Below are 22,148 nucleotides of genomic sequence, written 5' to 3' on the forward strand. Positions count from 1 at the left end.
TGATTTTACTTCACAATTTCAATCAAGAAGACACACTCTTGATCTTGCTTCACAGCTTTGATCAAGAAGACAAATCAGTCCAATTCAATCATCAATGGATGACTTGAATGACCTACAGACACAAACCCTAGCTCTCTCTCTAAATTTCGCTCAGTCTTGGTTGTGTGTACAAACAGGTTTTCTGAGTCCCCTTTTATAGAAACATTGGACATCTTGAAAACCCTAAATCTATTTTCCAATCAAATCTTTTTATAACAGCTGTATAGATCTCCCTGGAAAATAAGTAAATCTGGTTGAAATCCCTGATAGAATGCGCCAGCTAGCCATATCTTCAATCAACCAATGATTGCCATTAATTGTGCAATCACAAAACACCAGACATTCATACTGAATGTTCTGTGTACAGGATGTCATGACATCGGGTCTGACATCTGGAAAAATCCTGCATAATCCAATTTCCTTTTATAGCAGGTACAACCATATCAGATACCATGATATTGTGTATGTCATCTGAAACAATCCTGCATGAACATGTTTTCCAGTTAAGCTCCAGCAGGTACAACTAATATCAGAAGCCTTGTCATGGCATTCTGAAACAATCCTGCTTGCACATGTTCTTTAACTCCAGCAGGTACATAGGATATCTTATGTTAAGACATCACACATGACATCTTGTGAACACTCTTTGTTTTACCAAAATTGCTGCCAACACTTAGAATCAACAAACTCCCCCTTTGGCAAATTTTGGCTAAAACATATATCTGTCCTTTTTGTTCACAAGGCAAACTATCAGCAGTTAAACCACATAACAGTAGTTTAATCAGCAGCAGAAGCAAAAACAATTACTAGTTATGGCTACTAGTAATACACACATGCACAAGGGTACTTCTCCTCCCCCTAAAATTGTGCAACAATCAACAGAATTACTAGTTATGGACGCAACTAGTAAGACACACAAATGCACAATGCACAAGGGTACTTCTTCTCCCCCTAAATTTGTGCATTCACCAAAAAACAGCTACTGTAACTCCAGCACCTGTACCAGCCAGAATGTCACACTGACATCTGCTATAACATCAACACCTGTGCACATTTTTCAATAATAGTTGTCCTTCTGATCAGCCACATCCAACTTCCATATCAAGCACTTCTCCCCCTTTTTAGTCAAAATTGACCAAAGGTGACCAATCAGACAAAATAAATGTCTGTTAGCCTAGCAGAGAAAGTTAAAACTGATGTTATAACATTAAGCATGTTAGAACAAAATATTCAGGAAGTACACAACATCATTAAACACAGATGTGATAGCTGGAATAATGAACAAATCCAAGGAACTCATTAAGAGTCCTAAATATTACATAACAGGCATCAAGAGGACTGCCACAAAATACAAAAACAAAAACCAATCAAGACAACAGCCTTCCAAACAGCAGCCCAACTTCCACCACACCTCCTAGTCTTCAATACAGGCAGGAACCATTAATCAGAAGAAGTATCTCCTTCACCTTCATCTTCATCTTCAGCTACACCTTCAGAGTCTTCTGAGCTTTCAGAACAGGATTGGGATCTTGTATTTGAGTCCTTTCCAGCCTTTTCTCTGTCTTCCCTTTCCAGGCTACAGATGAGAACTTCTAAAGCTTCCTTTCTGGCCTTGGCCACCCTTATACCATTTTCCAATTCTTTGCAGGTCTCTTTTAGTTGGTCAATCAGACTTCCTTTGGATGCAGACTCCCTTCTGGCAGATGTCATGACATCATTGACATGACTTCCCTCAAACAGCTTGTAATGGATGGACATAGGGGATTTTCTCCTGCTTGGGATGTCACTTGTGCTCAGAATCCCTGGTTGTTGGCTCAGGATAATGCCACAAATAAGGGAGGGAAAGGCAATGGGTAACTTCATAGCATTTGTAGAAGCATGTCTAATGGTTTGTTCAAATATGAACTTGCCAAAATCATAGTTAACCCTTGTTCCAATTGCATGAATGATTCTTCCAAGATTGATGGAGATAGTAGAGGCATGATTAGTAGGAATCCAATTAGCTGAGCCAATCTTGTGCAAGATGGCATATTTAACACTGAGCTTTCCAACTGATAAGTGATTTCTACTAGGCCATTCCTTAACTTGGCCAACTGTGATAACCCTACAGACCTCATTGTCTATGGTTTCTAGGTCTACTCCTCCATCCATTCCTCTTCCTAGGAACTTGTTGATGACACTTGGGGAGAATTTTACACATTTGCCTCTTACAAATACCTTGCAAAACTCCCTGCTGTTCTTATCATGAATATCCTCAGAGATATTAACAATAAACTCTTTAGCCAGCCCCTCATAGCATTGGGGTAGGTTACCACAGTCTTCATGAGTCCAACATTTTTGATCAGCTCAATTACCTCCTTTACCTCTACAGCTTCTTGTCCAAGTTCTCTTTCAATGGCTACTCTTCTCTGAATAACATATTTCCACTTTGCTGCTCCATCTTCCAAATGAAAGGAGATATTGTCTAGATGGACAACATCAGCCTTGCCAGGAGATTTCTGAACAACCTGCCTTTTTGCAGGGGAGATGTCTGGGACATCGTCTTTAACATCCTCCTCAGAATCAAAGTTGTGTCTTTCTTTTCTTTTTCTAACCTCAACCTTGCTCCAGGGTTTTGAGGGTCCTACTCCTGTAGTCTTTTTCACTCTAGCAGCTCTCATTTTAGCCATACTTTTCCCTTTCTTAGTTCTCAGTTTCTCAGCTATGCTAGGTTTAACCAGATGAACCAAAGGATCATCTTCTCCTTCAGTGCTTTCTTCCTCCAGATCAATAATCTTTTCTTGAGGCACATTTTGTTTCTTGTTAGGTAGGGTTTTACCTAGAGAGCAAAGCCCTTCAGCAACCACCTCTTTTTCTGATCTAGATGAATCATCATCTTTATCAGCATGGGGTTCTCTCTCAGGAGAGGGTTCCCTTCTGGACAGAGGGGTAGAGACCCCTTCAACTTTGTGTCCTTCACTCAGTATTCTAGTAACCAGTCTCCTTATAGCGCGATCAGTGTAATACATGTCTTTAGGAAGGAAGGAGTTACCAGAGGTATTACCTTGCTTATCTTCAGCATCGGAGGAGGTACCTGTGGTGTCGCCCGGTATCATGCATAGAGGAGTGACGTCCATAACGTCTTCATCTACAAACTCCATAGGTGAAGTCTTTGCATGTTTGGAGGATTTGGAACCAGATGACGATGGATGTTGAGACATGCTGTAGGACTTTTGAGGAAGGTTTCTTTGCCCTAGCTGAGCTTTTCTTAGAAGTTGAATGGGAATGGCAGTTGCTGAGTTTAGGTAGCGTGTGTTAAGGGAATAGATACTGTTTTCAAAGCTTGGGAATGATTTATTATTAATGTGGCTCTTTCTTTTAAAATGGCAGACATTATTTTTATTTCTTTTATCTTTTCTTTTTAATTGCCATAATTTCTCAAGAGTCCAAATCCTTAATTTCCCTTCCTCATTTTCAATTTTACCCAAATTCCTTGCAAGCTTGTCTGCTAGTTCTAGTCCAAACTCGACTTCTGAATTTGTCTTTCACAAATTTCCTAATGGAGTGACAATAGCTAGAACAGTATTTTGTCCATCTGTGTTGAATGTGATTTTTGGACCTGGCTTCAACATTCAGGAAGTCATAATACAATGTTATGACATTATGTGTAACATTGTCTGCAACCAGTAAATGGTTCATCCAACCCAGTTGAGCCCAACTGTTATCATCTTCTATACCTTTCACAGGAGTCACCCAAATCTTCTCCATATTGTCCTTGGCCTTTTTGCACAGAGTCCTTTGTGGCTTAGTCCCAACAGTTCCATTCTCCCTGTGACTGGTCAAATGTCCACCTGTTTGGTCTACCCTCTCAATTTTTTGAGCCATCATAACCTTTTCTCCTCTGGACTTCTGGTGTGACATCTTTGTGTGACATTTTCCCCAGCCTTGTTTTTCATCACTCTTGAGGGCATCTGTACTCACCCAATACTTTAAGGGACAATCCAATTGAGAGCTCCATATGTAACAATTGTCTTTGGTCCTGATTCCTCTCATAATTACTTCAGTCTTTATGTCAAGGATTAGGCATTCAGTTTTGGTGAAGTTAACATTCAGACCTTGATCACACAGTTGGCCAATGCTTATGAGGTTTGCAGTTAGTCCTTTGACTAGTAGAACCTTGTCAAGTCTAGGTACTCCAAGGCAATCAAGTTTACCTGTTGCCTTGATTTCACCTTTTGCTCCATCTCCAAAGGTTACATGACTTATAGTATGTTGATGCAGATCAGTTAGCAGGTCTTGGTTCCCAGTCATGTGTCTGGAGCATCCACTGTCAAAGTACCATTCTTCTTTGGCTGAGATTCTGAGGGGACTGTGAGCTATCAGACTTGTAACCTTAGGTTTGGGGACCCATTACTTTTTGATGATAGGCATGTGATGTTTGGGTCTGAATTGATGGTGATCCTGATGATGAGCAGACCTAGGATAGCCATACAGTTTATAACAGAATGGCTTTAGATGACCAAATTTCCCACAGTAGTGGCATCTCCATCTTTGGTGTTTTCCTTTCAACTGTTTTCTCCTTTGGCGCTGTGACATATTATGTGACATCACAGGTTTTTGAATGCACCTAAGTTTGGCTTGAGGTTTGACACCAGTGTCACTGCTCTCAGGTTTTGAGTTATTATACCCAATGCCAAATTTGTCTCCTGTTATTTGTCTAATTTGAAGAATCTTGTCTAAGGAGTCAGACCCATTGCTTAACATTCTTACATACTTGGTCATCTCTTCTAATTTAGAATTTTGAAACATGACTCCAGTCTTCAATTTTGAGATGATTTTTGCATGGTCTGCCTTCTCACTTTCCAACTGTGCTATCTTCTGATTTTCAGCTTGTGGATTTTTGTCTAGCTTGGCATTCAGAACCACTGCTTCTGTTTGTAACTTGGAGATGGTTTCCAAGTATTCTATCTTCTCGTTCTCAAGTTGAGTAATTTCCTTCTTCTGGCTATCAATCTGTTTGCACAGCTCTACACTTTTGTGACACAACTTTCTGTAGGTAGATGCCAATTCTTCAAAGGTTACTTCATCATCACTTGAGTCTTCATCAGACTCCCATCTTCCTGTCAGAGCAGTCACAATATTTGCAGCCTCTTAAGTATCACTCTCATCAGACCATGTGGCAACAAGACTCATCTTCTGTTTCTTGAGGTAGGTTCCACGTTCAGTCCTGATGTGTCCATACCCATCACATTCATAGCACTAAACCTCTTTTCCTTCTTTGAGCTTCTCATCTGTTCTTGCTTTTCTTCCAGTATTGTTGGATTTACTGATGTCAGATGAGATGTTCTTGACATTTGCCTTTGATCTTACATCCATTTTTTTCAACAGTTTATTGAACTGCCTTCCCAACATAGCTACTTCATTGACAAGAACTTCATCACCCTCCTGACTCTTATCCTCTTATGTGTTTGATATGAAGGCAATGCTCTTTGTTTTCCTTTCAACACCATCATTCAATCCTAACTCAAAGGTTTGGAGGGAACCAATTAGCTCATCTACCCTCATGTTGGAGATGTCTTGAGACTCTTCTATGGCAGTTACCTTCATTCCAAATCTCTTAGGGAGTGATCTGAGTATTTTTCTTACCAACTTTTCATCTGTCATCTTCTCTCCCAGGGCTCCTGAAGCATTAGCAATCTCAAGGATACTCATGTGAAATTCATGAATGTTTTCATCTTCTTTCATCCTTAAGTTTTCAAACTTGGAGGTGAGCAGCTGAAGTCTAGATATCTTTACCCTAGATGTGCCTTCATGAGTGGTCTTGAGAATGTCCCAAGCCTCTTTGGCTATTTCACAGTTATTTATCAGCCTGAAAATATTCTTGTCCACTCCATTGAAGATGGCATTCAAAGCTTTAGAATTTCCAAGAGCAAGATCATCCTCTTCCTTGGACCATTGTTCTTCAGGCTTCTTAGTGGTGGCTTCTCCTTCTTTAGTAATAACAGGGTGTACCCAACCTGTTAACACAACTTTCCACGCTTTGTTGTCAAGGGATTTTAGAAATGCTACCATTCGAGGTTTCCAATAGTCATAGTTAGAACCATCTAAGATTGGTGGCCTATGAACAGATCCTCCATCTCTTTCCATTGTGCCAGAAAGTATTGCCCTTAGATCTCACCCAGAACCAGAGCAGGATGCCTGCTCTGATACCAATTGAAATTCTGGTATCAGATATAAGATGTCGAAGGTAATGTCACGACACTAATATCTGTTAATACACAACGGATAATTAAACAGAATTGTAAAGCAAATCACACAAGCAATTGTTAACCCAGTTCGATGCAACTCACCTACGTCTGGGGGCTACCAAGCCAGGAAGGAAATTCACTATAATAGAATTAGTTCAAAGACTATCCGTACACTTCACCAAGTTACAGTCTTTCTCACCTAATCTCTACCCGTGCAATTTCTACCTAAGCACTCTTAGATATGAGAACCCACTCACTTCCCTTACAATCACACACCCGTGATTTTAAACAACAATCCCTTGTGAAAAGAAAATACTTTTCAATTATAAACTCTTGATTTTACTTCACAGTTTCAATCAAGAAGACACACTCTTGATCTTGCTTCACAACTTTGATCAAGAAGACAAATCAGTCCAATTCAATCATCAATGGATGACTTGAATGACCTACAGACACAAACCCTAGCTCTCTCTAAATTTCGCTCAGTCTTGGTTGTGTGTACAAACAGGTTTTCTGAGTCCCCTTTTATAGAAACATTAGACATCTTAAAAACCCTAAATCTATTTTCCAATCAAATCTTTTTATAACAGCTGTATAGATCTCCCTGGAAAATAAGTAAATCTGGTTGAAATCCCTGATAGAATGCGCCAGCTAGCCATATCTTCAATCAACCAATGATTGCCATTAATTGTGCAATCACAAAACACCAAACATTCATATTGAATGTTTTGTGTACAGGATGTCATGACATCGGGTCTGACATTTGGAAAAAATCCTGCATAATCCAATTTCCTTTTATAGCAGGTACAACCATATCAGATACCATGACATTGTGTATGTCATCTGAAACAATCCTGCATGAACATGTTTTCCAGTTAAGCTCCAGCAGGTACAACCAATATCAGAAGCCTTGTCATTGTATATGGCATTCTGAAACAATCCTGCTTGCACATGTTCTTTAACTCCAGCAGGTACATAGGATATCTTATGTTACGACATCACATATGACATCTTGTGAACACTCTTTGTTTTACCAAAATTGCTGCCAACACTTAGAATCAATAATCAACAAAACCGTCAATGTTAGGGAACAAAGCTAAACCATAGATGAGGAGTACAAAGATGGCTTCAAAAGCATCCATGCTACAGACTTGAGAAAAAACAGTATCTCTACCAATGAGGAATTCAAAAGTCAACCCAAGAATACCTCATTTCTTCACCAAATGAGCATCAATCTCAGATTTCTTCAGATGAAGAGCTTCAGCTATGATATGAGATCTGGGAATCTCCTCCAATCCACTAAAAGGTAATTTGTCAGATACGGGTATACCCAAGAGATGGGCATACTCCTCTAACATAGGTACAAGCTGATAATCAGGAAAACTGAAGCACCGGTAGAGAGGATCATAGAACTGAAGCAAAACACTCAGAAGTCCTTCAACCACATCGGCAGATAATACAGACAAAAGCTTCCCATGACGTTGTTTGAAGTCCAAGGGATCTAATACAAAGGATGACAACTTCCTCAGCTCTTTCAAATCAGGACATCTGAAACTGTACTTCTTAGTGTTCCTTCGTCCATAATCCATGGTCTGGAAATATTTGCAAATAAGACCTTAGTTCCTTCAAATTTATTTTCTGTGATGAATGTCATGATGCACATGTATCATAAATGTAACAATCACACACAAGGGATCACACACAAGGCAAACACAAACAAAGGTCAAGGGATGGATCAAGTCACCCTCAAGATCAAGCATCCATTTTGGTGGATTATGGTTTTCACCTTATCAACACCCAAGTTCCATTGATATTGATGAGACTTGACCGGATCAACCAAGAATCAAAGGGTTTGTTGTGAGTCACGAGCATGGAGTCAGGTTAAGAACCATCCCAAAGGTGTGTACTAAGGATAAAAACCTGTAGATCATGTTCTAAAAAGCTCTCAGAGTCTTAATCCCATCTATCGAATATTATAGGTTAGGATGACTGACTCATCACCCCATAATATTTTCAAGAGAAACTCGTTTGAGTGTAGTATCGCGTAACAACTGTTATCAGGTCTACACCTGAACAGTCTCCGTACTACGTCCTAAATTGGCCAAGTTAGGTTAAATGTTCTATGGTACTCAGCTTCTCGGACCCCAAATTAGAGAAAGTAATGCCTATCCACAAATGGTTTGTGTGACATCAGTAACTCCAAAAAGGTCTCCACTGAGTAGATGGGTCTCAAGCCAACTTGTTAAGGACTACTCCACACAAGTTGAACATGACTATACCATTCTCATATCTTAATTGCACTCAAGTTCGGGTAAGAACTTATCTCACCACTCAGAGATCACCAAGCATAACAGACAGATTATATCACACAAACAATATACAAACATCAAATATACAAATATATACACACAAAAAAGTAGGCTAAATCTACTGAGGATTGATCCCCAGCAGAGTCGCCAATTAATTTATGTAGCGGTAAATTTATGACCATCAAGCTATGGATAAACTTGACGTCGATAAAACCAGAGTCGCCAATGCGCTTTTATTGTTTCCAAAGGAAAAGGGAAAAGTACAAACAAAACCCGAAGATAAGAAGTTTTAAAATTAAAACTAATAAAATGCCAGATATTATAGGTAAGGGGGTTGGTTACACAGAGGAAAGGTGTTAGCATCCAAAGTGTCCTAGGTACTCCTAGGGAGCCCTTTTTTATGTGTGCATATGTGTTTGGTATAAAAGATGTTTGAGAAAAATAAAGTGTGGGGATGAGAGAAGAATTCATTGATTATATTTTTGTGTTTGACAAGACCTTCGGTCTTGTGCCTACGTACCAACATAAAAATGAGGGATCAAAACCTCTTAGTTTGTGGCAAAAATTTCAAATAAGTAGGTGAATTGATTTTAACAAAAAATTAATAAGAAAGGCACCAAAGGGCCAAAAGTTTGAATGGAGTTATTATTTCTTTTTGTATTTTGAAATTCTAAGTCAATATGATTAAGTTTATTTACAAATTTGATTAAGAAAAGTTTTGAAAATTCAGTGGCATAAGGCCAAAGTTTCTAATCATTAAAACCAAGTCTAAGTTTGAAATCACAAGCAAAGATAGTTTTTGAAAAGGGGGAGAGATTTTGAAATTAAAGAAGTGGGAGGAGATGAAGAGGTTATCCTAAGCACAAATTTAAAAGTTAAGGGTTGAAAAGATATGACCAATGGGATGCAATCCAATAGACAAGAATATCATATAGAAACCCATTTTCCCTTGGACTTTCAATCAAGCAATAACCAATGAGCAATTAGCAATATCCAGACATCATGAATATTAAAGCATCAAATAAAGATGGCCACATCCCAGCAAGTAAATCCCATAGCTAGTAGTCTTCTTTATCTTTCGATGTATGCGATGACATATTCCTTGATCAACTCAAAGCAGAGCATCAAACACAAGATCAAATAACAATTAAGCACAAAGGAAGAGCAACAGATGAATTCAAACAAATCCCAAGGTTTGCATCAGATGAAGGCTCAGTTCACAATAGCTCAGTCTCAGAATATTGTCATTGGCCAAGTCCTTTTTGCACAGGGAATGTTGCCTAATCCTAAGTCCAAAATTTCAGATAAAGTCCAACAGTCCACCAAATGTTTTTAGGGTTTTTGTTGTTATTAGATATTTTAGGGTCCTAGGACCATAAACAAAACCAAAACACACAAATAATATATATACAATCACAAGATATGGCTCAAATGAGCAAAGTGAAAATGACATAAACATAAATAAGTTATATGAAATGTAAAATGACAATGAATGATAAATGGCTGAAATTTAAATTGCATAAGGTAAATGATTTGAAAGTAAAGCAATATTAACAAGAGTTAGTCAAATGTTAGTCTAGGGTTAATGGTGATTTTTAATTGATTAAGTCATTCTTTAGAGAACACTTAACCATTCATTCACAAGTATGGATCCTTGAACCAAGATATCTTCCATGAGAAGGGCTCCAACTTGGATAATTCAGCAAGTATGCCACTAGCTCCTATGAAAGGAAAAAAGGTCAAGTCTCCACACAATACCATGAAGAATGGGAGACTTACAATCTCACTTACTAGAATGCTATGCCTTGAGGGTCAAATTTAGCTCTATGTTAAGCAATCATAATTGGACTTATGTAGAAGTCACAACTATCTGAGGTCGGGCAATAAAAATTTAGGTGTTAATGCATGTTAGAGATTTGGTATGAAGAACCAAACTCTTAAAACATACCACATACTAAAAGAAAAGATCAAGGGGGAGGGACATATCTCAGTCATACTTGTGTTGGTTCATCTGACACAAGGTCATTGATGAATCAATTAGCCTTTAGACATTAGAGATTTCATTGGTCAAATGAAGGAATGTGAAATAATAGGGATGAAGATGAAGATGGAGGGGAAGATAGAAACACAAGTTGATCATGGGAGGAATTTCATCAAATCAAAACCATCCATTCATTTTGGGAGATGAAATGTACATTTCATCAATCCCCTAAATCCAATGGTTTTGATCCAACAAAAGTCAAATCAACCTTGACCAAGGCCCAAACAGAAATTCAAACATCACAAGACCATACAAATGGCTCCACAATATTTTTAAACAACTAATCAATTAAAAATCCAATTAAAAATGAATTAAAATACATTTTAATTTGGTCAAAACCTAAAATCCCTTCAAAACACCAAATAAATGGCCAAAAAACAAGGGTCATCAGATCTCCCTCATTAATTGAGGTGGCAGATCTGATGGCCACACGCGTGTCATCCATGGTGGACTCTAGTCAATGCAAAACACACGTGGTAATTAAAAGGAAATGCTGAGATTAAAACATGAGATGATGATCAAATGGTTCTGGATACGTCAACACTCTACCGGAGCTAGAGCTCCGGTCATCTTCTCCGGTGGACCTCACCGGACTGGTCCACCTTCAACTTAATGAAAAATGAAAAACAAGGACACTATTTCAAAGAGAAAATGCTCAGGAGCTCAAATCTGGCTTCACTTTTCTCCAATTCCAAGTATATAGAAAGATATAGGGATTTGAATTTTGAGGATCATGAACTAAGTTGCTTCCATTTGACCTCAAAGCAACTCAATCTTGTTGCCTACATTGGTAGGACTCCAGCCAACTAAAAATCAAAGAGAATGGTGAAGAATTGAGAGAGAATTGAAGAGATGAAGTTTCTGAAAAATCACCTTCGAGGAGCTTGAATCTTGCTTCCAAATCGCCTTTGCTTGACTTAAAAAGCTTGCAGGAGTTGAATTAGATCAAAGAATAACTTGGATTCTTGGAGTTTCAACTTCAAAACAGAAGTGAAATTGAAACTCGATTTTCAATTGAAAACCTTCAAGTTTATCCTCTAATGGTGAATGGTAGGGTTGCAGGATCAAAGCTTGGGCAAGGTATCTATAATTCTGAGCATGAGGCAATGTATTTATAGGCCGAACAATTCATTTCCACACACTTCCATCAAAATTCCAAAAATAGTAATTCTCACTTGCATGGATGCATGTGCGTGTGATAGGCCCATGAAATGATATCAAAAGATCCAAAGTTGGTCATGAGGGATGCTGAAAGCGTGTCATGAAGTCATGCATTTGAATTTGAAAAGTGATAATGAGATTCATCCAAATGGAACCTTAAAGAAAATCCATGAGCAATTCATTCAATCCTTGGCCAAATGAAGCTACCTTGGACTTCTTGGAAAGGTAAGATCAAGGGGAACAACTTTCATGTTGAACACTTTTCCATTTGAATATTGGATTATGATGAATTTTGAGGTGGAAGTTTGGGAAATCAAACATAATTGAAAATTTTCTAAGTCCCACGTCAAATGTTCACTTCTTCCACCTTGAATAACTTTTGCTATGGGCTACAAATGGAAAAAGTTCATTCATAAAAGTTGAAGCTCTTTAAAACAGATTCAACATGGTCATAAATTTGACCTCATTTGAATTTGTCATGAAGGAGTTATGCATTTTAGAAGTTAAGGAAAATCTCTTGTTCAATGGTAATGGCCCAAAATGACCTATAATGTTTTCTCTTGGCACATGCCCTTGAAAGTTTAATTTGAAGTTTATCAAAGAATAAAAGTTGGAGAGGACATATTAAAATTAATCATGAAACTTGGATGACCTTCATCTCATAAATATTGAGCAAGTTATGGTCCTTGGAAGTTGACCTCCTAACTAGGGTACATACAAAATGACCTATAATCTTTCACTATAAAAAATGACTTTCCAAGCAAAACTAGCTCTTGACTTCAACATGAAAGTTGTTTGGAATGTAATAAGGAGTAAAGTTTATCTTTAAATCATTTTCATATGAAAACAATTGTAGGAGATAGGGTCTAGGAAACCCCAATTTTGACCAGTTGACTTTCTTTGGTCAACCACCATGAACCAACTTGCAAACTTGAATTTATCTTGGTCTTTGGGACTTATGGAGGATCATATATGTATAATATGATGTATAATTAAGTATCCCTTGAAATATTTGATCATATATTGAAGAAACTTGCTGAGGAAGTCACACAAGATACCTAGATGAATTAGGGCTTCCAAGGCAAACAAGCTTCAAACTCTTGATGAAATCTTGATCAAAATGATAAATGAAGATCATGGGGATCCATATATGATGTATATAACAAATATGAACCATATCTTGATTGATCTCCTTGCATTGAGGGTCTCAAACCATAGTTGTGATGTTGACAAGGCATTGGTGGATGCACACACTACTTACAAAGGAAACTAAGTTATACATAGACATATTTTTGGTATTTTGGTTAGTAAATAATGAAAAAAAAAGTATGATACAATAAAATGTGTTTGATGATATCTCCTTATGCAAACCCAATGAATGAGGGGGTAAAGAGGATGCCAAGGTGTGATCTCAAAACCAATGCATATGATGAGATAACATGAGAGATCTTAGGGTCAAAATTGGGGTATTACAACAACCAAGTCAAGTTTTTTCAGCTAAAGGTCCGAGACGATGAAGATGTTCAAAATATGTTTCTCAATCATGAACATTCCAGGTTCAACGATATTGAGTTGTATATTTTACTACAACAAAATTAATTGTCTCATATCATTGAGCGGTCACAAGTTTTTTGCGAAATGGACGACGACGAACAAGCCAAAGTCGATGTTGTTGACGAGGAAGAAGAAGAAGAAGAAGAATAAGATATTTTGGTTGATCTAATGGTGAGAGATGACACTATCGACCATGAGCAAGAGCCATTACCTTCTGGTCATGTGTATTATCTGCCTCAACACATGACAAACTTGAACTTAAGTGTAAATGAACCATCGCCAAATATATTTTACAATCCATATATGCAAACAAAATGATATTTAAAAGTGGGATACATATTTCACACAAAATAAGAATGTGTGGGAGCTATTAAAAAAGTATCACATGGAAATCTCAGCTGATTATACCGTCGATCAAACTAATGTGACGAGGTACAAGATCTTGTGTCGTAATGTGCTTTGCATGTTCTGGTTGACAACATCTTACCAGAAGATGAGTGATTCTTGGGAGATAGCTTCTATGGGTCCAACTCACACTTGCATAATCATCAATCCGATGCAGGATCATGGAAAACTCAACTCTCAGTTAATATGCGATAAAATTTTGTCTGTCATTAGCAAGGATCCGTCATTGAAGGTGACTACAGTAATATCGCATATCGTTACACGATAGTATTATACCCCCTCGTACATGAAGGCATGAATATCTATGACTAAGGAGGTTGAACGAGTATTCATAAATTGGGAGGATTCGTATAAATAACTTCCAGAATACCTGGTGGCACTTAAGCATTATGCTCTGGGGACTATTGCCATTTTGGAGACTTTGTCGACATATACCCCATACGAGACTTGTGTTAGTGGCAATGACATATTCCAACGACTCTTCTAGGCGTATGAACCGTGCATCAAAGGTTTTGCTTTTTGTAAACCTATTATACAAGTTGATGGAACATGGTTGTATAGTAAATATAAAGGAACGCTACTCATGGCAATGGCACAAGATGACAACAATGAAATTTTTCCAATCGCCTTCGCTCTGGTTGAAAGGGAGACTACCGATGGATGGAGTTTTTTTCTTAAAAATTTCCGATTACACGTTGCTCCTCAGCCTAACTTATGACTGATTTCAGACAGACATCCATCAATTGAGAATGCTTATAAAAACCTTGATAATGGCTGGCAGGACCATCCTTCTACGCATGTCTACTGCATTAAATATATCGCTCAATATTTCATGCGGGAGATCAAAGACAAGATGCTACGGAAGAAGGTTGTGAATGCATGGTATGCATTAACAGAACCTTCCTTCAAACATTACCACGAAGAGATCAGATTGACAAATGCAGATGCAGTACGTTGGATTGACAATATTCCATTGGAGAAGTGGACCAAGGCATTCGGTAATGGTCAACGACGGGGACACATGACAACAAATCTCGTGGAATCAATGAACTTTGTCTTCAAAGGTATCTGGAACCTACTGATAACCGCTTTAGTGAGAGTAACCTACTTTAGGTTAGGGTCACTGTTTGAGATCAGACGTTCATAGGGTTCAATGTTACAATCGGGGCAGCTGTTTAGTGAAATTTCAATGAAATTCATTAAGGAGGAAGCTGCCAAAGCTAACACACATGTCGTTACAATGTTTGACCAAAGCAAATGTTGGTTCAGCGTAGATGACACAACGGACCATAATGAGGGGGAGACCAGGGGGATAATACCAAGTAGAACTAGATAGAGGCTGGTGCGATTGCAGAAAGTTCCAAGCATTCCGTATGCCTTGCTCTCATGTCATAGTGGCATGTTCAAAGGCTCGACATGACTCTTCCAACTTATTATTTGTCGTTTACAAAGTCATAAACCTACGCAATGTGTACAACAATAACTTTCTGGTGGTAGCAACTGAGGATTATTGGTCTGGATATCAAGGAGAGGTAGTTTGGCACAATGATGCGAAAAAAGTAAAAGGACCGTCTAACAACACGCGTATTCGAAGATGAGTGAAAAATGATGTGGAATGGATGAAGGTCGACGAAAAATGACGGGGAGAAACTGAGGTATATATAGAAAATCCTAAGCAATATAATAGCCATTGCATGTGGCGCATGCTCCTAGAGAATGCATACATGCGCTATGCGCCAACATGCATGGCTACTCCACTTATCTTCGATTTTTTTAAAAACATGGTTAATTTAGTATTTTATTTAAAATTATAATTACTTTAAAAAAATTAATTAAAAAATAGTTATTTTAAAAATAAAAATCTTCATCTATTGCTAAAATAGATATTTTTAATGGGGAAATATTATTATAACACAAATATCAATTTTTTCTCCTTACCTAAAGAAAAGAAAAAGATCCTTTCTTCTTTATCTGGCAACTCATTCAATTTCATGTTTATTTTGGATCGTTCCTTCCTTCTTCCAAACAACCGTTCAACCTCCAATTCCAATTTTCGAGGGTTTTTCAGGCGACTCCACATAAAAAAATCTTCTTGTTCTTTCACAATCTCACACACAGTACCCTTCAATCAATTAACCCCATCATCATTCACAATTTCAAGGTTCGTAGCTGATAATGTTTTTTTGAGAATTTTGGGTACCCTAATTAACCCCTTTTGTTATCACCGCTGATTTTCATCATTTGATCGAATAATCTGTTGTTTCTTGAAAGCGGAATTGAAATCACATCATATACCCTTAGATTTATGGTATGGTTCATGCCATCACACTTTTTTTTTGGTTGTAAATTGTGTTCTTTTAGCTCTTTGTGAAGTTTAGAAGTATCTGTTTTACATTGAATGGAAAAACTGAAATTTATAGATAGTGTATCTTTGGGAGCACAATCATAGCTTTCTCTTATAAGTTATAGCTTAATGAAGAATGAAAGAAACATGTTTTTACTTTACTTTTTGGGATATATCAGTCTATTAAGCATGGATATCAGAAATACAACTCTGACTCTGACACGTCAACACATATAATAATTTGAAAAATGAATAAGTTAAAATAATCACAAGCGTCCGTGTCCGTTACGGACGGCCTGGCACACTTTTTTTAAAGGTGTCGGTGCTAAAGAGACATCAATGAATTTTGTAAAGTTATCAGCCAATCACAGCAAATAGTCGTCTTTTCAAATTCCGCTGCACAAGAGTGCTGTAGTGCTGCAATAGCCGCTATTTGACAACATTTGTACTAAATAGTGTATTGTGGAACAATAACTTTCGCTATGCTATAGCACTATAGCGCAACTATAGGCGCAATTTAACAACATTGTTAATTTGCAGGATTCGGTTACTCAATATTTGATGTGCATGTCAACAACTTTAGATGAATTAAGCAAATACTACAATTATGTGTGTGCAAATTTATTTTCTTTTCTTTACAATGGTTTTAGTAAAATGATAATGACATCATCTTTTATGCACTTTTTATTTTCAGGTTTTTGTCATTGTAATGTTTAAGGAGGCAAACTATGTCATTTATGTTCTGGATTGAGAGCGCTAATTTGTGCTTTTTGAATGGAAAAGAAAAGAAATGACGACTATGAAACAGGTCCACTTCCTTCACCAAGATCGTTGGATAGATTCGGGTTTGTAAAACCGGATGCTAATACTTCTGAGGGCGTAGTCAAGACGAGTAGATCAGCATATGAGTACGAGAAGTACGTTGTTTTTTCTCTTGCTGCTTTATGTGTTTCTGTGTTTTTAAGCATGAATTAGCATCAAAATTTGGTCGGTTATTTTTAACTTTATAGTCATCTATCTTTGATCAGAATTAAGGAGCGGAGAAGGGTTAGAAAATGGAGGAAGATGATTGGGGTTGGTGGGAGTGATTGGAAACATTACCTAAGGAAAAAACCTAATGTTGTTAAAAGGCGTATCAGGAAAGGGATTCCTGATTGTTTAAGGGGCCTTGTTTGGCAGTTAATATCTGGAAGCCGAGACCTATTGCTGATGAATCCTGGAGTTTACGAGGTAATAAAGTTAACTTATTCAAACAATATATTGTAACTTATCTGTACAATGTTTATAAGCTATGATTAGTGCTAGTCACAGTTTTGTTCTTGTTGCAGTTCACTAACTAATATGAATTGAAGAAAATTTTACATTTTACATGTACAATTAGGTTTCTGACGGCTACGCGTTAAAAGGTCTCTTGGGATTAACTTATTTGAACTTATCTACTGACATAAATACTCATGAGTCTGTTCGAGTGTGCATATAGAGACAAATTATGACACGTCCATGAACGGTTTTCAACTTAATTTTCATGAGCTCTCCAGGATAGCTTACAGAAACAGCTTATAGGTTAAATGAAAATAATTTGACTACTTTATCTTGTTAATAGAAATAGCTTATGCATAAACATGATAAATGTTTATGCTGTACACTCTTAATTAATTTGTTTATCCGAATAGGGTGTATTTATTATTTATATTATGAGGTTTCCTCCATGTTCTTTTTGACATTGGTCCGAATATTATCCAACAACTGTTCCACATTTGTCTGTTTGACTAAGTATGATGCTTATTGCAGCAATTGGTGATATATGAGACATCGGCCTCTGAATTGGATATAATTCGAGACATTTCTCGGACTTTCCCTTCACATGTATTCTTCCAACAAAGACATGGACCTGGGCAACGGTCTCTCTACAATGTTCTAAAAGCTTACTCAGTTTTTGACAGAGACGTAGGATATGTTCAGGTTTTACTCAGGAACCTGTCACTTTTTTGTGCTTGTTGCAAAGTTATTCCTAATATTGATAAATTGAAATTCCAGGGAATGGGGTTTTTAGCTGGTCTTTTGCTTCTTTACATGAGCGAGGAGGATGCATTTTGGTTATTGGTGGCATTGCTTAAAGGTGCCGTTCATGCGCCAATGGAGGGCCTGTATCTGGTAACTATTCTGTTCCATGAATTCATTAGTTGATTGTTGATACTGTCAATGTATTATGTTATTCCTTTCTCTTGTAACATTCATTTTGCAGTATTGTCAATCGCATATTGCGAAAAATAGCGGTTGTTCTAAACTTCTAATTCTGCTATGCCACAATGACACAGTGCTGTTATAGCAGCTATTTGACAACTCTTGTACCGAATAGCGTGTCACAGAACAATAGCCATATGTTCATAATTTTGTTAGTCTGTTACACTATTATTAACGCTGCTATAGCAGCTATTTGACAGCACTGGCTCTCGTATGACTAAAGGCCTTGAAATGTTTTAATTTGAACACATGTTGTGACTATTAATTGCCTCTTTGAATGTAGGCAGGATTGCCTCTGGTACAGCAATACCTCTTTCAATTCGAATGTTTGGTGAGGGAGCATTTACCGAAGTTGGGAGAACATTTTTCACAAGAAATGATAAATCCTAGCATGTATGCAAGCCAATGGTTCATAACTGTATTTTCATATTCCTTTCCATTCCATTTAGCTCTGCGAATCTGGGATGTGTTTCTCTACGAGGTAAGCCACGCTCTCCCAAAGAAGTTCCATTTGTCGCGTGCAAACCCTAATTTTTATAATAACGACATTCTTGTCCTTCCAGGGTGTTAAAATTGTTTTTAAAGTTGGCTTGGCCCTTTTAAAGTACTGCCATGATGACTTGGTAAGTAATACGCATAATGTGACCTTGTATCTTTTATGACTCAAACCGAATTTCCACTCATTGCTTGTTTTTTCGTTTGCTTATCAGGTTAAATTACCCTTTGAGAAACTGATACACGGCTTGAAAAACTTCTCCGAGGATGCAATGAATCCTGACACGTTATTGCCGTTGGCTTATTCCATCAAGGTTCTATTCCTTCCTATACTTTTCAATCTATTTTCACTTGCACAGACCAATGTTGTCTATTGTGATTCGCCAAAAATAGCGGTTCCAACAATTTCTGCTAGGCTACAGTGCTATATAGCGCTGCTATATCCGCTATTTAACAACACCGATGCAGACCCAAAAATACTTGTTTTTCTTCTTGGATTTCAAAATATATTATATTTGTTCAAGTCGCATTTCTTATGATTATGCATCTATATTTTTATTCTTTGTCAGATAACAAAGCGATTAGAAGAACTGAAACTAGAGTACGAGAAGAAGAATGGAAAGATAAGTCGATCAGGAGAAATTTCCGAAAATGAAAAGCCAATTCTTCCAAGCATCCAGAGCAACTGAAGCCGAAGTATGACACGCAGAAGAAAACTGAGTAAAAAGTCATTTTGGTTTCTAAATGTGAGACTTGGCTGTCACTATAGTTCTTGAATGTATGAAATTACAGAAACATCATACAGTATGTTTTTGTTATTAATTTGATGAATCACATTTATTAACGGAAGACGCATTCAATGACTGAACTAACAAACAAAATATGCATTTATGTATGTTTCTGTATTTTTGTAACAATCAAGAACTACTGCGACAACGCCACAAACATTTGAAGACCAGAATGGACCTGCAGAACTATTCGAAAATCGAACACCTCTAACTGTAGGTCTCTTTTGCTGCTAGTGTGAGAATCATACCATTTGATTCTGTAATTGTGACCATATTTCACATTCTTTGTACAATTGTATCAGTTAATGACTGTTTTCTTCAAGTGTTAGGCTTCAGTGAATGTGAAAATCTGTTGACTCAATTCTTCTTGTTTCCTACTAGTACTGTGTATAGATGAAATTGTCATAAAAATTGTTATTATTGTTTTTGTGATAGTACATATAGAAAGAGTCAATTGTAATGTAATTCATCAAAACTCAATTATTTATAAGAAATGTTAATTGTGTTCATTAATCTTTTTTTGAATAACTTCAAACTAGTTAAGCACATATTTGGTTGCGGAAAAAAATGATTCTAAGTGAATGGATTATGTAAAATTAATTCTGATTTAAAGTGAGTTGAATATAAAGTGATTAGGTTAGAATAATTTTATGTAAAATTGAGTTGAATATTAAATTGCATAATGTGAGTTGAATGTCAAATTGCAATTCAATTTTAGAAGTATCATGACACTTCAAAATAATTCTAAAATCAATTATATATTATATTTCTAAAATTGATAAAAGTTAAATCAAATATACACGGTATGATTAGTTAGAATTGTTAATTTTAATGTGTTTGGTTATGCGGTATACGGTATGATTAATTAATTTTAATGTGTTTGATTATGCAGTAGTTAATTTTAATGTATTTGGTTATGCGGTAAAATAAATTGATTTTGAATGAATTGATTTTATAAAATTGATTATGACTAAAAATAAATTGAAGATAAATGATTTATGTTTAGAAAAAATTTTAAAAAATAAATTTATCAATAAATTTTAATATAAAAATCACGTTTAAATTTAAAAACTAACCATAATATGTTTTAAGTAAAATCAATAGCAAAATCAATTATACTACTTGATAGCAATCAAACATGTCATAGTGTGTGTTTGGTAATGAATTTGAAACCTCATTTTCACATCCCAATACACCTCATTTTCAGCATAGACTTGCGTTTGTGATCTTTTAAACTCATTTTCAAACACTTAAATAATCAATTTTTCACATATTAATTCCAAGTGCTCTAATCTTAAAACCAAACATACACTTAAAAATATAAAATTGATTTTGACTTTGCTTTATAACAGAATTACTTTTGTCTCTAAAATTAAAATATCTAATTCTAAAATTAACTTTTAAACTTTATTATTCAATTAACTTTTAAAATATCACTTTTCAATGTTAATTAGTGCACTTGTTTCTCTTGAAAGTTATGATTAGGTGTTTATTAGTGCAATTGCATAAGTCAATCATGTATAAGTGTTTCCTTAATTCAATCCATAAAACATAAATGTGTATTAGATTTTGGACACCAATTTGGAAATGAATGAAATAAATTTCTATGCCATTTCAAATTTGAAACCTGAATATACTCATTTATGGAAATGTAGAATCATTACATTTGAAAAATAAAATGTTCTTGCAAAATAAATTAAGCAGATGAACAAATTTTATTTAAGAGAAACTAAATTTGGCTTAATCATCCATCTAGCTTCATTGAAATTATTTGTTCAACCCTGTTGCATTCTTGACAGCTTCAGCAGCTGCTTGTGCCTTTTCCTTCACTTGCTGCCCAGCCTATACCAAAAATAAAACATTACTTTTAATGGGATAAAAAATAAAAAATAAAAAATGAAAATTATTAATACAATATTTTTCAAATTATATCACCATCAATTTTTTTTTCTTAATTCACAGACACGATTCACATTTCGAGAATGACTGAATCAGAATGACCGTAATAAATTTAAATATAAAATAATAATTAAAAAGTTAATTAAAAATAAAAACCTCTTGTGCCGTTTCTTTAGCCGATTGAGCAACGTTGCTAGCCTTATCCATCATGGTGTTTGTCTTTTCCTACAACAACATAAAAAAATATTAAGAGCTCGATTTCTAGAGTCGTTTATTAATGAAACAGTTCAATTCATATAAAAGAAATTAGATGTATTTTGACATCAAATCTATGATTTAATTTTATAGTCAATTTAAAAGGTCTAAATTATATCGATATTTTGACGCGACAAAAATTATAGGTAAAAAATCCTAATTAGGGTTGAGGAATACCTCAGCTTGGCCCTGGGCTTGTCCAGCATTGTAGTTCATCTTTTGTGAATCCATCTTCTATGAAAATGTTGAGTTATAAACTAAATGAATATGAAATGAAGATTAACTTTGTAATGTTTGTGATGTTTATTTCTTAATGTGAATTGGAGTTTATATAGTTTCTCAAATCATTGTATTATTCAACACGTGTACAATTTGAGATTCACTATT

General features: G+C 36.2%; 3 protein-coding genes across 4 annotated transcripts; 1 reads left to right on the plus strand and 2 right to left on the minus strand.

Annotated features, from left to right (window-relative positions):
• Positions 1-2,246: 2,246 nt before the first annotated feature.
• Positions 2,247-3,239, minus strand: LOC127094656 (uncharacterized). Its single transcript, XM_051033464.1, has one exon. It carries the CDS (start codon positions 3,237-3,239, stop codon positions 2,247-2,249), a length of 993 nt encoding a protein of 330 aa, XP_050889421.1.
• Positions 3,240-15,664: 12,425 nt separating this feature from the next.
• LOC127120664 (uncharacterized) lies at positions 15,665-20,116 on the plus strand. Of its 2 annotated transcripts, none has more exons than XM_051051188.1 (9): positions 15,665-16,044; positions 16,775-16,997; positions 17,109-17,310; positions 17,872-18,042; positions 18,118-18,234; positions 18,608-18,805; positions 18,888-18,947; positions 19,035-19,133; positions 19,389-20,116. In XM_051051188.1, the coding sequence occupies exons 2-9, from the start codon at positions 16,855-16,857 to the stop codon at positions 19,506-19,508; spliced, it is 1,110 nt and encodes a 369-aa protein (XP_050907145.1). In that variant the 5' UTR covers positions 15,665-16,044; positions 16,775-16,854; the 3' UTR covers positions 19,509-20,116. The 2 variants fall into 2 exon arrangements, with proteins under 2 accessions (XP_050907145.1, XP_050907136.1); XM_051051179.1 differs by having other exon boundaries at positions 15,666-15,897.
• A 1,094-nt stretch (positions 20,117-21,210) lies between these two features.
• Positions 21,211-22,061, minus strand: LOC127115504 (stress-induced protein KIN2). The gene is made up of 3 exons (XM_051047034.1): positions 21,939-22,061; positions 21,663-21,731; positions 21,211-21,449 (listed from the first exon to the last, which is right to left on the minus strand). The coding sequence occupies exons 1-3, from the start codon at positions 21,990-21,992 to the stop codon at positions 21,375-21,377; spliced, it is 198 nt and encodes a 65-aa protein (XP_050902991.1). The 5' UTR covers positions 21,993-22,061; the 3' UTR covers positions 21,211-21,374.
• Positions 22,062-22,148: the final 87 nt, after the last annotated feature.

Source organism: Lathyrus oleraceus, chromosome 1 (assembly GCF_024323335.1).
Source record: "Lathyrus oleraceus cultivar Zhongwan6 chromosome 1, CAAS_Psat_ZW6_1.0, whole genome shotgun sequence".
Taxonomy (NCBI): domain Eukaryota; kingdom Viridiplantae; phylum Streptophyta; class Magnoliopsida; order Fabales; family Fabaceae; genus Lathyrus; species Lathyrus oleraceus.